The sequence below is a fragment of the Bos taurus genome, chromosome 19 (assembly GCF_002263795.3).
Source record: "Bos taurus isolate L1 Dominette 01449 registration number 42190680 breed Hereford chromosome 19, ARS-UCD2.0, whole genome shotgun sequence".
NCBI classification, from domain to species: domain Eukaryota; kingdom Metazoa; phylum Chordata; class Mammalia; order Artiodactyla; family Bovidae; genus Bos; species Bos taurus.
In genome coordinates this window covers 61,972,914-61,989,306 of record NC_037346.1, presented here as the reverse complement: position 1 = coordinate 61,989,306, position 16,393 = coordinate 61,972,914, and the positions used below count along the sequence as shown (strand labels likewise).

The following is a 16,393-nucleotide window of genomic DNA, read 5'->3' as shown; positions in this document are numbered from 1 at the left end:
CACCTCAGACGACTGAGAGCTAGCTGGTTTCCACAGAAAAATCATCACTTTAAAACTGCAACAAACAAAACTGGGTGTTGGGCGAGCAAACCCAACAGACGTTCGTGGGAGGATCACTTCAGAAACGCAGGTTTTCCTCTCCCCTCCACTTCTCTGATTGTCTGCCCAGGATGAATCCTCCACAGATGTTGGATGTTTGTGTTGGATGCTGTGAAGTTTTTTAAACCTAGACGATTCTACTTTTCCTAGCTTCTGTATTTGTATAGTTTCTGTTCTCTTCTTGGACCAGAAAATCCAAGTAAGAGGGTGCTAACAGGAGCCTCTGAACCCAGGCGAACCAGTGGGCCCGAGGGGAAGAGAAGGAAGGTCTGTCTGTGGGCCCCGCAGACCCAGGGCGCCGGAGGGCCGAACCCGGAGGGACACAGGAGCCGCGGGTCCAGCGGCCAGGCCGGGCTTCAGGCCCAAAACTTACTTCAAGGGTGAGACCGCTTTAAAAAAAAAACAAGTCAAGTGTGAGCGAATGGGCGCCAGACTTCACTTCGATAGAGCCCCTATGGCCGCGCTGTGAGAAACGGGGCCCTGGCGCGTTCCCGCAGCTCCACATTTAACGTCGTGATGAGGGCAATTCCCGACTCTTGCCAGCTGCGCCGCCAGGCGCGCACAGGTGCCAAAGGGCAGGGAAGGGCCCCACGCAGAGCCCCGCGCCGCGTCCGCTTCCGCCGCCCGCCGCGCCCGGACCACAGAGACGGGGGTACCGCCCCACCCCTAGAGAGGAAGGGCAGGCCCCGCCGGCGGGCTTCCGGCGGCGGCCACTTCCGGCGGCAGCCACTTCCGGCCCGGCCCCTCCCTGCGCCTGCCCGAGCCTGGGGGGCGCGCGCCAGTGAGGGTGGGTCTGCCCCCCAGCTCCCGCGGCCCTTCCCGAGGGCCTGGCTCGGGGTCGGCCCGTCGACCCCCAGCGCTGTGGACTTGTCTCCTCGTTTCAGCCCCTCGAGGCGACTGGTTTGTGGACAAGAAGGGTGAAAACCCGACCTAAAAGGACGCGAGCTAGGGCTCGTCGTGCTGTGTCGGACCGGCCGCGCGTGTAAAACGCATCAAGTAACAGACACACGCGTGCAGGTGTCGGGGGAAGGCCCTGCCGGCGCCCCGGAAGGGCCCCCCGCTCGGCGCGGGCTGGCGCTCAGAACCGAGCCCCCGCCCGGAAGTGGGCCTGGCGGGGAGACCCGTTCGGAACCCAGCTTCTTCCTCCTCCGGGTAGCGGCTGGCCGCCGGCACCGCTGACCGCCCGGGCTGAGTGCCCTCAGCTGTGAGGAGCGTGGGCGTAGCCATCCTGGCCTCCTGTGTGAGGCCTCCTCCTGCAGTCTTATCGTCCTGTCCTCCTGTGAGACCCTGCCCTACTCTGACCCTGTCCTGTGTGGGACCCTGTCCTACTGTGTGGGACCCTGACCTACTGGAGACCCTGCCCTGTATGTGACCCTGTCCTCCTGTGAGACCCTGCCCTACTCTGACCCTGTCCTGTATGTGACCCTGACCTATTGTGTGACCCTGATCTACTGTGAGACCCTGTCCTACTCTGACCCTGTCCTGTGTGGGACCCTGCCCTGTATGTGACCCTGACCTCCTGTGTGACCCTGCTCTCCTCTGACCCTGCCCTGTGTGTGACCCTGACCTCCTGTGTGACCCTGCCCTGTGTGTGACCCTGACCTCCTGTGTGACCCTGCCCTCCTCTGACCCTGCCCTGTGTGTGACCCTAACGTACTGTGTGACCCTGTCCTACTGTGAGACGCTGTCCTCCTGTGTCATCCTGGCCTCCTGTATGTGACCCTGTCCGCCTGTGAGACCCTGCCCTCCTCTGACCCTGTCCTGTGTGTGACCCTTACCTACTGTGAGACCCTGTCCTCCTGTGAGACCCTGTCCTCCTGTGAGACCCTGCCCTACTTTGACCCTGTCCTGTATGTGACCCTGTCCTGTGTGTGTGACCCTGAACTACTGTGAGACCCTGTCCTCCTGTGAGACCCTGCCCTACTCTGATCCTGCCCTGTGTGTGACCCTGTCCTACTGTGTCATCCTGGCCTCCTGTATGTGACCCTGCCCTCCTCTGACCCTGTCCTGTGTGTGACCCTGACCTACTGTGTGACCCTGTCCTCCTGTGAGACCCTGCCCGACTCTGACCTTGTCCTGTATGTGACCCTGCCCTGTGTGTGACCCTGACCTACTGTGTGACACTGTCCTGTGTGTGACCCTGTCCTACTGTGAGACCCTGTCCTCCTGTGAGACCCTGCCCTACTCTGACCCTGTCCTGTATGTGACCCTGACCTACTGTGTGACCCTGATCTACTGTGAGACCCTGTCCTACTCTGACCCTGTCCTGTGTGGGACCCTGCCCTGTATGTGATCCTGACCTCCTGTGTGACCCTGCCCTCCTCTGACCCTGTCCTGTGTGTGACCCTGACCTACTGTGAGACCCTGTCCTACTCTGACCCTGCCCTGTGTGTGACCCTGACGTACTGTGTGACCCTGTCCTACTGTGAGACCCTGTCCTGTGTGGGACCCTGTCCTCCTGTGTCATCCTGGCCTCCTGTATGTGACCCTGTCCGCCTGTGAGACCCTGCCCGACTCTGACCTTGTCCTGTATGTGACCCTGCCTTGTGTGTGACCCTGACCTACTGTGAGACCCTGCCCTCCTCTGACCCTGTCCTAGTGTGAGGCCCTGCCCTCCTCTGACCCTGTCCTGTGTGTGACCCTGACCTACTGTGTGACACTGTCCCGTATGTGACCCTGTCCTGTGTGTGACCCTGACCTACTGTGTGACACTGTCCTGTATGTGACCCTGTCCTGTGTGTGACCCTGTCCTACTGTGAGACCCTGCCCTACTCTGACCCTGCCCTGTGTGTGACCCTGTCCTACTGTGTCATCCTGGCCTCCTGTATGTGACCCTGTCCTCCTGTGAGACCCTGCCCTCCTCTGACCCTGTCCTGTGTGTGACCCTGACCTACTGTGTGACCCTGACCTACTGTGTGACCCTGTCCTACTGTGAGACCCTGCGCTACTGTGAGACCCTACCCTACTCTGACCCTGCCCTGTGTGTGACCCTGTCCTACTGTGTCATCCTGGCCTCCTGTATGTGACCCTGTCCTCCTGTGAGACCCTGCCCTCCTCTGACCCTGTCCTGTGTGTGACCCTGACCTACTGTGTGACCCTGTCCTGTGTGTGACCCTGTCCTGTGTGTGACCCTGACCTACTGTGTGACCCTGACCTACTGTGTGACACTGTCCTGTGTGTGACCCTATCCTACTGTGAGACCCTGCCCTACTGTGAGACCCTACCCTACTCTGACCCTGCCCTGTGTGTGACCCTGTCCTACTGTGTCATCCTGGCCTCCTGTATGGGACCCTGTCCTACTGTGTGACCCTGTCCTGTATGTGCCCCTCTCCTGTATGTGACCCTGCCCTACTGTGAGACCCTGTCCTCCTATGAGACCCTGTCCTACTCTGACCCTGTCCTGTGTGACCCTGGCCTCCTGTATGGGACCCTGTCGTGCTGCGTGTGACTACTGTGGCATGCATTCTTCAGTGAACCAGATTCACCTTCTCTGACACTGTCAGGCTGCATTGGGGAATATTTCACATAAAGAAGCTTTCACACAGTGTGTTCCTGAGGGGACAATAAAAGATGGACAAGTAAGTTTGGGATCTGAGCTCCAGTCTCTTGCCACAGTTACTGATAGAATATTAAACTGTTCTGAGAAGCTCTGCAGTAATGGAGCTCAGCTGACTTTGTTTAGCTGAGTGGTTTTCAAGCATTTGACCTCAGAGACTTCGGGGTAACACCCTGTTAATAGCCACCTCTCTCCCCACCACCAACTGGTGTTTTTTTCCCAGAACACACTTTTGGGGACACTGACATAAATCATTCACCTGAGTACAGACCTGTGCAAGAGTCACTCTCACTTCTCAAACGACATTTTGAAACCCCTGTTTTGAAAATCATCTGACTGGATTTCCGTAGGATGGTTTCAGTTTTACAGACGATTGAGAAATCAGTCCATAAATAATGAAGTACTACGAGCCGTTAACATTTGGAGAAGGAAGTGGACCCTCCTTGCCCTTCCTCCTACATATATCATGAATAGATACCGTCTCAACATCATTGAGCCAGTGTTATCAATGAATTATTTATAAAATATAGAAACAATTACATGGAAAAAATACAAATTGTTCCAAGTGGAAATTCAACAATTCAGGGCTTCTTAATGACAAACCTCGGAAATTTGTTCAAGGACCTACTTTAGTAAAACATGATTAACATTTCCTCTGATAAATAGAAGGTTGCTAAGAAACACTCAAGAACTGTTGTATGTGTGCATGAAGTAACTTTCACTGGAAACTTGCCCTAACATTATAGAATAAAATTGGGTACAAGGAACCTCTTCAGCTTTATTCACGATGATGTAGATACTGAAATAACAACAGAATCAATGAGGCAGTTTTGGCCCAAACCTCTATCAAGGGGAGCTTTGAAGTGACTTACTATTAATAGTATGTTACTAAACTTGCACTTTCAAGCAAGACCTGTCAAAGGACGACAGTAACAAGACATGACTGTGTCCTTGTTCCTTTGTCTGCCCCTCCATCTTGTACGGCCAGAAACCTACACAGTTCCCACAGAGATAACCTGGCTCCAGAGGACACACCCATGCCAACCAAACTCTAAAGGAACTACTTAAATGGTTCCCTTTAAAAAGTTCTAGTCAGAGACTTCCCAGGTGGTCCAGTGGCTAAGACTCTGCACTCCCAATGCAGGGGCCTGATCCTGTGTGACACTCCTGATCAGGGAGCTAGATCCCACATGCCTCCACTAGAGAGTTCCTATGCAAACTAGAAGATTCCGCATGCCACAACTAAGACCTGGAAATAAACAAAAAAATATAAAAAAGTTATCAATCCGAAGCGCAAAAAAAAAATTATACATATATATGACTGACGCCTAGGATCTCAGAGCCATCTTGATCTTTTCTTAAACAGAAACTGTCCACCAACAACAGAAACCCGCCTAGACTTTAAAGCTCTCCACAGGGGCTGCTGCTGCGGCCTTTCTCCGGGCCCCCCATCACCTTTGTGCCCTGTGCCATCCCTCCTGAAGACCCCTTCCACAACATACAGACAGGCAGACACACAGAGATGACCAGACCACAGCTTCCCAGCTGTAACAAGATGTCATCATTGGCCTGTCTGACCCCTCAGGCAGCCCTGGCGCTACCACTCCCAGATTCCGGCTCACCGAGGTGTGACCGCAAATGTTGCAAGGAATCCAGACAGTCACCAAAAGTATCAGAAGGGATGGCTTCAACATCCCGCCCACCCCCCACTGCTCACAATGCTTCTCACATTAGGTGGCTGACACTCTCCACAGAGATCTCAGCCAGGGGGAGCTCCCACCAACAGGAGAGGGCTCCCTACAGACAAGACGCATCCCCTGGGTCTTCATTCTGCCTCTCCTGGGCCCAGCAGAGCCCGATGTAGCATGCTTGGGTCTCACATTCAAGGCACGCTTCTCCGCGGTGCTCCCCGGCTCCTGGAGTAGAACCGGAAGCCCCTTCCCAGCAGACACTGCATCATGTTCCTACCGTTGTAAGGAGACTGTTGTGTCACACCGACAGTTCTTCCAGTGTTGGTCCTCACTCGCCTCAGTCGCCTTCCCTGTAAAACGCGGACACTAGTCACACCTATCTTTATAGTGTCCGGTGGGCAGTCTGATGCGCAGAAGTGGCCGTAAGGGCTGGGGGCCCGATCCAGGGAAAGAAAGGAGCGCAATGCCAGGTGCATTCCTATGCAGGTTCCCCCGTGGGTCACTGGAAGCTTCTCGGAGCAAGTGTGGCGTGTAGACATCCTCAGGACAGCCGGGCCCGTGTACTCCAACATGGACCAAGAGGCGGCGTGGAAGCTTAGATCACTGAGGTTACTAAGACCACAAAGGACTCCCCCCACCCCACCAGGCCCGCCCCCAGCCCAGCCCAGCCCACGTCCCCGCCGGCACTTCCCCGAGGTGGTCCCCGCGCCCCTCCCGGGCCCGGCGGATGGCACTGCGCTCACCTTCCGCAGAAACGCCATCCTCGGCCTGCACTGCTGGCCTTTGTGTCGGATAGTCATCCTGGCCCCTGGGACTCAGAACCGGGACGCACGGGACGGAAGGGGAAGCCCCCGGAGAGCGCGCCCGCGGTCCCGAGCCCAGGCGGAGCGAGGCTGCCCGCCGCGCCCCCGACCCGCGCCCCCGGGAGCCCGAATCCGCGCTGGCCAATCAGCGCGCCGCGCCCGCCCGGGCGAGCGCTGCGCTGGCGCCCACCTGGCGCTAGGGGGCGGTGTCGGGCTGGCGGGCCGGGGCGCCGCAGGTGAGGTGCGCCCGGGGCGCCAGGATGCTCTGTGGTCCAGGGCGCCCGCATGCTCTGTGGTCCAGGGCGAGCTCGGACCGAGCACCAAGGCCCAGGGGCGTGAACAGTGCGCCCCGGCACTTGGATCCCTAGCTGGGCTGCCATCAGCTCCCTGCATGGCCTTAGCAAGCTGCTTGAACTTTCTGAGCGTCTGTCTCCTCATCTCGCTGGAGAAAAGTGAGTGGATGGAAAGTGACACCTGTCTGTGTGTCGGGCTCTGCGAGGACAGAATGAATAACCCGATGAACCGGCAGTGGAGTGTGGTTAGCTGGGAGGAATGCAGCTCCCCTGCCAGGTGGACTGGCTCTGAACCCCAAGATGGCCACTCGCTGTGCTCAAGCCAGTTATGTAACCTTTCTCTGCTTCATTCTCCCCATCTCAGTGGTGCCATTGCTGCTCCCTCCTTGTGAGTTTTTCTTTGGGAAGGGGAATTTTGGTTTTGGTTTTAGGATACCTGAGCTGATACATATGAAAAGCATTTAGCAAATATCATATGTGGAATCTAAAAGAGTGATACTAATAACCTGATTTACTAAACAGAGACCGACTCATAGACATAGAAAACAAAGATGGTTACCAAAAGGGAAAGGGGGGGGAGGGATAAAATGAGGAATGTGGAATTAACATACACACACTGTGTGTGTGTGTGTGTGTGCACGCGCGCGCGCATATGCTATGTCTGACTCTTGCGACTCCATAGACTGTCGCCCCCCCAGGCTCCTTTGTCCATGGGATTCTTCAGGCAAGAATACTGAAGTGGGTTGCCATTTTCTCCTCCAGGGGATCTTCCCAACTCAGGGATCAAACCTTCATCTCCTGCATTGCTGATGGATTTTTTACTGCTGAGCCACCAGGAAGTCCACACTCATTGTTCAGTCACTAAGTCATGTCCAACTCTTTGTAACCCCATGGACCACAGCACACCAGGCTCCTCTGTCCTCTGCTGTCTCCAGGAGTTTGCTCAAATTCATGTCCTTTGAGTCAGTGATGCTATCCAACCATCTCATCTTCTGCCGCCCCTTCTCCTGCCCTCAATCTTTCCCAGCATCAAGGTCTGTTCCAAAGAGCCAACTCTTCACATCAGGTGACTAAATTATTGGAGCTTCAGCTTCAGCATCAGTCCTTCCAATGCAATATTCAGGGTTGAGTTCCTTTAGGATTGACTGGTTTGATCTCCTTGCCGTCCAAGGGATTCTCATGAGCCTTCTCCAACACCACAGTTCAAAGGCATCAGTTCTTTGGCATTCAACCTTTTCTATGGTTCAACTCTCACATCCATACATGACTACTGGAAAAACCATAGCTTTGACTATATGAACCTTTGTTGGCAAAGTAATGACTGCTTTTTAATACACTGTCTTGGTTTGTCATAGCTTTTCTTCCAAGGAGCAAGTGTCTTTTAATTTCATGGCTTCAGTCACCATCCACAGTGACTTTGGAGCCCAAGAAAATTAAATCTGACATTGTTTCCATTGTTTCGCCGTCTATTTGCCATGAAGTGATGGGACCGGATGCCATGATCTTCATTTTTGAATGTTGAGTTTTAAGCCAGGTTTTTCACTCTCCTCTTTCACCTACTTCAAGAGGCTCTTTTGTTCCTGTTCACTTTCTGCCATAAGGGTGGTGTCATCTGTGTATCTGAGGTTGTTGATATTTCTCCCGGCAATCTTGATTCCAGCTTCTGCTTCATCCAGCCCAGCATTTCACGTGATGTACTCTGAATAGAAGTTAAATAAGCAGAGTGACAACATACAGCCTTGACGTACTCCTTTCCCAATTTTGAACCAGCCCATCGTTCCATGTCCGGTTCTCACTGTTGCTTCTGGACCTGCAAACTGGTTTCTCAGGAAGCAGGTCAGGTGGTCTGGTACTCCCATCTCTTTAAGAATTTCCCACAGTTTGTTGTGATCCACACAAAGGCTTTAGCATAGTCAATGAAGCAGAAATAGATGTTTTGCTGGAATTCCCTTGCTGTTTCTATGATCCAGTGGATGTTGGCAATTTGATCTCTGGTTCCTCTGCCTTTTCTAAATCCAGGTTGTGTATCTGGAAGTTCTCAGTGCATGTACTGTTGAAGCCTAGCTGGAAGAATTTTTGAGCATTACCTTGCTAGGATGTGAAATGAGCACAATTGTGCAGTAGTTTGAATTCTTTGGCATTGCCTTTCTCTGGGATTGGAATGAAAACTGATCTTTTTCAGTCCTGTGGCCGTTGCTGAGTTTTCCAAATCTGGTGGCGTATTGAGTACAATACTTTAAGAATATCATCTTTTAGGATTTGAAATAGCTCAGCTGGAATTCTATCCCCCCACTAGCTTTGTTTGTAGTAATGCTTCCTAAGGCCCACCTGACTTCACACTCCAGGATGTCTGGCTCTAGGTGAGTGACCACACCATCGTGGTTATCCTAGGTCACACTACTACATATAAATAAAATAGATGATCAACAAGAACCTACTGTATACAGCAGAGAGTATTAATGAGGGCTTCCCAAGTGGCGCAAGAGCAAATAATCTGCCTGCCAATGCAGGAGATACGAGAGATGCAAGTTCGATTCCTGGGTCAGGAAGATCTTCTGGAGCAGGAAAGGGCAACCCACTCCAGTATTCTCGCCTGGAAAACTCCTTGACAGAGGAGCCTGGCTGGCTACAGTTCCTGGGGTCACAAACAGAGGCTATACTCAATAATCTATAATAACCCAAATGGGAAATAATCTGAAAAAGAATGGACATATATATGTATAACTGAATCACTTTGCTGTATACCTGAAACTAACACAATACTGTAAATCAACTATACTCCCATATAAAATTTTAAAATGTTTTAAAAACACTTAGAACCGTGACTGACAAGTGGTGAATGTCAGATAAACCACAGTTTCTCGTGTTTTGGGGGACTGTTGAAAACCACCGTCTCTAGTGGCTCCATTACACCCATCGTCTGAGTCCTGTATCTTTCCAGAATAACGTGAGGACTCTTGGAGCAGTCAGTGGAGGTGAGAGAATAGCATCTGAAGTCAGATTATGTGGGGTCACATCTCCACACTGCTACTTACAACCAACGAACTGTGTGAGTCTGGGAAAGTTACTTAACCCCTCTGTGAAATGGGAATGGCACAGTGACTGCCTACGTGATAGACAGCATGCAAACCAACAGATGCCAGTTGTGACTGTTACTTAGTGTCATTAAAGATAGTATAATAGAAAGAGCACAAAATGAATAAAAGCAGTCTCATCTGACAGCCACTTCCCTCCCCTGATCCTCAATTTCTTCATCTGTAAAGGGGCGACTGGAGCTCCCAGTCTCCGACAGGGTGAGCCCTCCCAGCTCCAGCAACATGGTTCCGTGAAAAATGGGGACTTGCCTAGAACTGGGCAGCTGAGGGCGGCGGGTGACGCTGTGGCAGAGAGGGGACGTGGGCAGCTGCCATCAGAGGAGCAGTCAACAAACTGGGCTTTAGATAATCGGGTTCCCATCCCAGCAGAAGAGCGGAGTTCTGCCAAGCTGCTCTGACATCTCAGCTCCAGGCTGAAGTGCTGGAATAGGGCTGGTTGACTCATCGGGAGATGACTTGGCCGAAAGCCAGCAGATGTGACGTCAGCCCGGCCAGGCGGCGGCCACGGAGCATAACAGATGGCGGGAAAGCCCCGCTTCAGCCAGGCTCCCAGACTCACGGGGATGGGGAGAGCAGAACGGTTTCAGAATCTCATAATTGGCAAACCTGTTTCCCCACTCTTTTGTTTGTTACCTTAGGCTTTCTGTTTTCTCAATTAGGTTAGATGGTGACTTGTCTATTAGGAGATTGTGTGTGTGTGTAGTTTCCTTGAGAATCAGATTTTATTAAAAAGATAGAATGTTAAGATCATCTGGTCACTGGATATTTCTGCTGTTTAAATTGCTGAACATCTGTGAGAGGGCTCTGTCGACCAGGAGAGAACCGTAGGTGCGTAGAGTGGCCAGCTGAGTCACTGTGAGTGGCCTGTCAGCCTGAAGACGCTCACGGTCCTCTGGCACTCTCTAAGGCGACCTTGCTCGGATGATAAATTGAATGGCCACCCTCATCACCCCACAGTTTACTACCCTAACAAGGATCTCATCAAGCGTCCTCATTTCCCAGATGAAGGGGACGAGGTAGGGTGGGAAGAAGGAACGTAATTAGGACTCAGGATACTTAGATGCTGATTGCAAACCTACGGCTGACCCACTGGGTACATCAGGCAAGACTCATCACCTCAGGGAATCCCAGTCCCCGGTCAGAGTTGTTCAGCACTCCCCAGAGTCCTCTCTTCAACCTTCTCAAACTTTAATGCACATAGCAGTCCCCCAGGGATCTTGTAAAAATGCAGATTCTGACTCAACAGGTTGGGGTGAGACTGTGTGCTAACCACTAGACCCCCAGGGAACGCCTTCCTTGCCTGGATTTCTAATTTATAGCTTACCATTTTATGTTGAGGCTTCCCTGGTGGCTCAGATGGTGAAAAATCCACCTGCAATGCGAGAGAGCTGGATTGGATCGCTGGTTTGGGAAGATCCCTTAGAGGAGGGCACGGCAACTCACTCCAGTATTCTTGCCTGGAGAATCCCCATGGACAGAGGAGCCTGGAAGGCTACAGTCCAGTCCAGGGGGTCAAAAAGAGTTGGACACAACTGAACGACTAAGCACACACACACGTTTTATATTAAGCATCTCCTGTATGCCTCACTGATCGAACTGTGAAAAGAGGCATAAAGTGAAAATGAAAGTCGCTCAGTCCTGTCCAACTCTTTGCAGCTGACCCCATGAACTGTAGCCTGCCAGGATCCTCTGTCCATGGAATTCTCCAGGCCAGAATACTGGGGTGGGTAGCCTTTCCTTTTTCCAGGAGATCTTCCCAACCTAGAGATCAAACCCAGGTCTCCTGCATTGCAGGAGGATTGTTTACCGTCTGAGCCACCAGGGAAGCCTGAAAAGAGGCATGGTATAAATGAATCAAGAGTTTGGATGAATACTAGATTAAGTGGAAAGTGAAAGTGAAAGTGAAGTTGCTCAGTCGTGTCCGACTCTTTGTGACCCCGTAGACTGTAGCCTACCAGGCTTCTCTGTCCATGGGATTCTCCAGGCAAGAATACTGGAGTGCGTTACCATTTCCTTCTCCAGGGGATCTTCCCAACCCAGGGATCGAACCCGGGTCTTCCGCATTGGAGGCAGACACTTTAACCTCTGAGCCACCAAGGAAGCCCCAAAGATTAAGTGGACTCATGTCCAAATGACCACAGTCCCAGCTCCTCCTTAGTCCCCACTTGTATGTCACAGGATTCACCCAATGGCATCCTATTAAAAATCATAATGACCTAGCTGACAACACTGACGACATAATGCTTATGTTTTCAAAGATGCCAAATAAAATAATGGCCAATACATTACGAAATAACATTTGCCTCCAAAAATTCTTGCCAGTCTGAGCTTCCACCAGTGTGCTTTCAAATGCCCACGTTGAATCAGCATCTCTGGGCAAATCTACAGTATGAGGGTTTCCAGCGGGTACCAAAAGTCATTACAGGAACAAAGCACGTGAATTTCTTTTCGAAAAAAATCTGACTTGACCCCAAACTACTGTCAAGACAGTGTCTATTCTGTCTCTCTAACAAACACCACAAAAGAAATCTCCTTCCAAGTTTAGTTCCCTGAAGACAGAAATCACAACGTATCCTTTTTCTTGATCAAAAAGAGATGTGCGCCCAGACATTTCCCACCCTGAGCAGCAGAACAAATCTGGCATCAGGCTCTTTTGCAGGAACTGGAATGAATGTTCAATTTTTCGTGTTTTTTTCTCCCAGAGATTTCATTCTCTGGGTTTTGGTCTTTTGGTCAGCCACAAGAAGTCCTTTTTGGAATGACTTGGGATAGAAATAAATTGTATTTGAGTAGCGAATGGGAGTTGGCTTGATGAATTGGACAAGGTGGGGGGAGAAAGGAAAAACTGTGCAGTCGAAATGGTCTTCAGGATAAGTGACTATATTCATCCAAATGTTTGTTGAACCTACATTGTTTTATTTTAGTCCAAGATGCATGAGAGAAGGAGAACAGTGTGGTGAAAATACATTGGAGTTTGATGAAAATTTGCTTTCCTTGCGAGGCAATTGATTAGATCACGCCTGTCTATCGAAAGGGATCAGCTCAGTTCAGAAGTAACAGCACATCCTATTTCTCAACCTGAGCTGCACCTCCATGGCTTCCAGGTGAGGTGGGTGAGTGAGTGAGTCAGGGATGGAGGAAGCGGGTAGGAACATGGGAATGTGGCTTCAGGAATTCCACGTAGAATGATCTGAGCCAAGTGGGACCTCCTAGTCGCCTCCAGGATGCCCCTCTATGATAAGGAATGATTCCCCTCCATCTTCTAAGGAGAAGCGCTCCTGCAGTGGGTCCGGGGCACACACTTCCCAGAAACAGCTGCTAGAAATGATCCAAGGCAAACAGGACCCCGTTGTCCTGTCCCCTGTTCCCCAGAAGACATCACACTCTGCCTTCCTTAATCAGGAGTCCGGTGGACTCTGAGAAAATTGACGTCTTTGATTTTACAAGTCTCCTTGTTCCCCTGTAAATATATGCTCACTACTGAAAATATAGAAATAGAAGCGAATTTTTGAACTTCGCATGTAATCTAGGAAAAGAAGTTTGAGTGAGTTTGAAGTGGGATGGAGGAGGGAAAGGGGTGGACTGGAGCTCCTGGATTTAATACAGGGAAGGCCCTTTTTTAAAGGTTTTTTTTTTTTTTTTAATGTGGACTATTTTAAAGTCTTTATTGAGTGTGTTACAATATTACTTTGGTTTTAAGTTTGGTTTGTTTGGCCTTGAGGCCTGTGGGATCCTAGCTCCCCCAACAGGGATCAAACCCACACCGTCTTTGTTGGAGGGCAAAGTCTTAACCACTGGACCGCCAGGGAAGTCCCAAGTGTGTTTTAAAGAGTTAGTCTTCAGGTCACATGGATGCCCTCCCCACCCGCTCCGTGTTCAAGAGAGAACCTGGACACCGCAGGAGGCCTGGCCCAGAACTAGGAAGGGGTGGAGAAGAGATTCCAACCCAGCAGGCCAGGTCCGAAGTCCAGAGGAACCGCCGCGGGGCTCCGCGACTCCCGAGTGAAGCGCTTGTGGAATAAAGACCGGAGGCTTGTGGAATAAAGACAGGAGGCGCGGGGAGCTGAAGGCCGCTCCCACCCCGACCTCCCACCCCGACTCTGCCCTCTGCTCCCTCCGTCCTGGGGCGGAGGTGACTCATCCCACGGGCAAGCCCTTTCCCCCCAGCCGGGGCTTCCCACAGCCAGCATCTCTCCAGCGCTGCCCGCCCTGAGAAGCCCTGCCCTGGGCCAGCCGGGAGATCCCGTCTCCTTCCGGCTTCCGCAGGCCCGCTGGACCCTCAGACTAGGCTCAGGTCTCCAGCCTCGCCCTTATGAGAGAAAAGCACTGTCTCCATGTCCTTTTAACTGTGATGCTCCCTAGTCAGGGACTTTCCAAGGTTCCTGCCCTGCTTCCTTCCGGCTCTGGTCTTCCTGGGAAGAGCCCCTCTGGAGGGCTCAGGAAGCTGACCGACGGCAGGAAGTGAAGACACCTGCGAGGGCCCATTTCACGGCCACCGCCAGTTTCACTTTCTTTATTTAGACGGGGAACTTCGGTCCTCCCGCTCCCCCACCCCCGCCCTCCCCTCCCTCCTCTCTGCCCCGCACCCCCGCCCTCTCCCCGCCCCCCTCTCTCCCCAGTAACGTGAGCAGCACCTTGACCTTGGGGGCAGCAGTCCTATCCTCCTGCCTCCTCGCTCCTTGGGTAGCCAGCTTTTCTGGGACCAAAGCCAAGGCTGCCCTGCAGACACCAAGCATTTTGTTTTTAATACAAACTCAGAGAATTTATCTTCCGCAGGGACTGCCCGCATACTTCCTGCAAAGACCTTCTGTGGCTCCCTACTGCCTCCCGGGAGAGGACGCGCCCCCCGCCTGACACCCCAAGGCCACGGGGACCTGAGCCCATTTTCCAGCCAGTGCTGCCCCCTCACCCTCCCGAACCGCCCTCCTCGGTCAGCGCAGGGAGCGGCTTTGGTTCATGTTGGACCTCCGGTCGGCTCTGGCCTCTCCCGGCCCGGGTCTGACCGTGGCGGCCCCGAAGCGCCCCCCTCACCCGAGCGCTTCCTTCCTCCTCTGGGCTGGCCCGCGCCCGCGTGTGACACAGATCCCAGGGGCCCGGGTCCCCACTGCACTGTGGGCGTCCCTGGGGGAGCGCGGGGCCGACACAACTTCCTGGCACCCCCTTCCGGCCCCTGCATCGCACACTCTCCACCCCCATGGGACCCCCTTTCTAAATGAACTGCCCTCTGCCCAAGAACTCCAAGCAGCAGCCCCCGCAGGGCCTCCCACTGCGCACCCCGCCCAGGCTGGAAGCCCCGCTCCCCTGGGGCTCCCCCACCCCCGCCGCTCCGCTTCCTCCTACTGCCAGGTGTCTCCCCCGCGGGCAGTCTCTCGTCTGAAGTGAGTGACTTCAGAGCCCGCAGTGCTGTGCCCCCCTTCCCAGCTTCACAGCCCCCGGGGACCCTGCTGCCCCCGCGTCAGCCGCCCACCCCCAGCCGCACGGGACCCTGTCCTCACCCAGCAACGCGCGCCCTTCGGAGTCTGGAGTCCGGCTCGGGCCTGCGAGCCGGCTTCGCCCCTCCGCTCTCCCCCGCCCCCGCGCCCCCTGACGCCTCCCCCTGGCTCTCCCCCCCACCCCCAGCTCCCCCCCCCCGGCTCTCCCCCGCCCCCTGACGCCCCCCGCCAGCTCTCCCCCCTCCCCCGCTGCCCCCTAACGCCCCCCAGCTCTCCCCCCAACCCCGCTGCCCCCTAACGCCCCCCAGCTCTCCCCCCCACCCCGCCCCCTAACGCCCCCCAACGCCCCCCAGCTCTCCCCCCGCACCCCGCCCCCTAACGCCCCCCAGCTCTCCCCCCCTCCCCCGCTGCCCCCTAACGCCCCCCAGCTCTCCCCCCCCACCCCGCCCCCTAACGCCCGGCCCTGCCAGTCCCCTTGGGTCCTCGGCCCCCAGGGGCCGCGCTTCCCGCCCGGTTCGCTGGACTCCAGGTCAGCCGGCAAGCCCACTTCTCCAGGGCCTCCTGGGCCCCCGGTGCTCAGCCTGGCCCTCCAGTCCCCCTGGGCCAGCGGAGGTGCCCCGTGGGAGAGAATAAGAGACCCGGGAGGAAAACCGGCTGTGGCATCTCGTCAGCACGACTGCAGGTCACCGTCTCATCTGGGTCCTGAAGCTACTCATCACCCCGTGACCTTGGCGGGTCCTGCGGCTCTTCCACACCCCTGAGCAGACCTCACCCCTCTGATTCTCTGTAGGAAGCATGGCACCCTTAACCTTTAACCCGCATCCCTGCCCTGGTGCATCCTCACTGGCTCCTGCCAGAGGGTAAAGCTGTCCGGCTAGAGGCCTCCGCCTCCCTGTGTGGGCTCCAGCCTGCTTCCCACCATGTCCACCTTGGCCCTGCTCCACCCTGTCTGTCTCTGACTCTGTCTCTGTCTCCTCCCTTGGCTAAGGGCCTTGCCAAGAGTAGCCTGGTGAGGCCAGGGCCAGAGTCCAGTTGTGTCCCCCCAAAAGATGGACCCAAGTTCTGACGCCTCTTATACGTGAAAATGTGACTTGAGAGACAAAATCGAATTAAAACGAGGTCAGGTAGACGCTATTCCAGTATGACTGGTGTCTTTACAAGAAGGGGAAATCTGGACACAAGGAAGATGACGTGAAGACCCAGAGAAAGAAATGGCCGTGGGAGCGGAGCGGTGTGTGTGCAGGCACGGCGCCTCCAGGAGTGTGGCCACCGCAGACACTGGGCAAGCAAAGGAGGCTCCTGGTCTCTAGCTGGCCACCCCGGGAGTTCGGGCTTGTGGCCCCTGGGCGGCGGGAGTGCATTTCTGTTGCTGCGGGTCACCCAGTGCTGGTGCTGTGTGCCCAGAGCCCTGGGGGCTCAGACAG

General features: G+C 54.2%; 2 protein-coding genes across 6 annotated transcripts in view; one reads left to right on the top strand and one right to left on the bottom strand.

The window, feature by feature from the left end:
• RGS9 (regulator of G protein signaling 9) overlaps positions 1-5,696 on the bottom strand; it is a 59,640-nt gene extending 53,944 nt beyond the window's left edge. The window contains exon 1 of the mRNA XM_024979596.2: positions 5,624-5,696. The gene's annotated coding sequence lies outside the window, so the exon portion shown is untranslated. The remainder of the gene's footprint in view (positions 1-5,623) is intronic.
• Positions 5,692-16,103, top strand: LOC101907107 (uncharacterized). Of its 5 annotated transcripts, none has more exons than XM_059878366.1 (3): positions 5,692-6,601; positions 7,205-12,641; positions 14,314-16,103. In XM_059878366.1, the coding sequence occupies exons 1-2, from the start codon at positions 5,827-5,829 to the stop codon at positions 7,402-7,404; spliced, it is 975 nt and encodes a 324-aa protein (XP_059734349.1). In that variant the 5' UTR covers positions 5,692-5,826; the 3' UTR covers positions 7,405-12,641; positions 14,314-16,103. The 5 variants fall into 5 exon arrangements, 4 of the variants coding, with proteins under 4 accessions (XP_059734349.1, XP_059734346.1, XP_059734347.1 ...); XM_059878363.1 differs by having other exon boundaries at positions 5,692-6,830; positions 12,462-12,641; XR_238887.5 differs by having other exon boundaries at positions 6,258-6,601; positions 12,462-12,641.
• Positions 16,104-16,393: the final 290 nt, after the last annotated feature.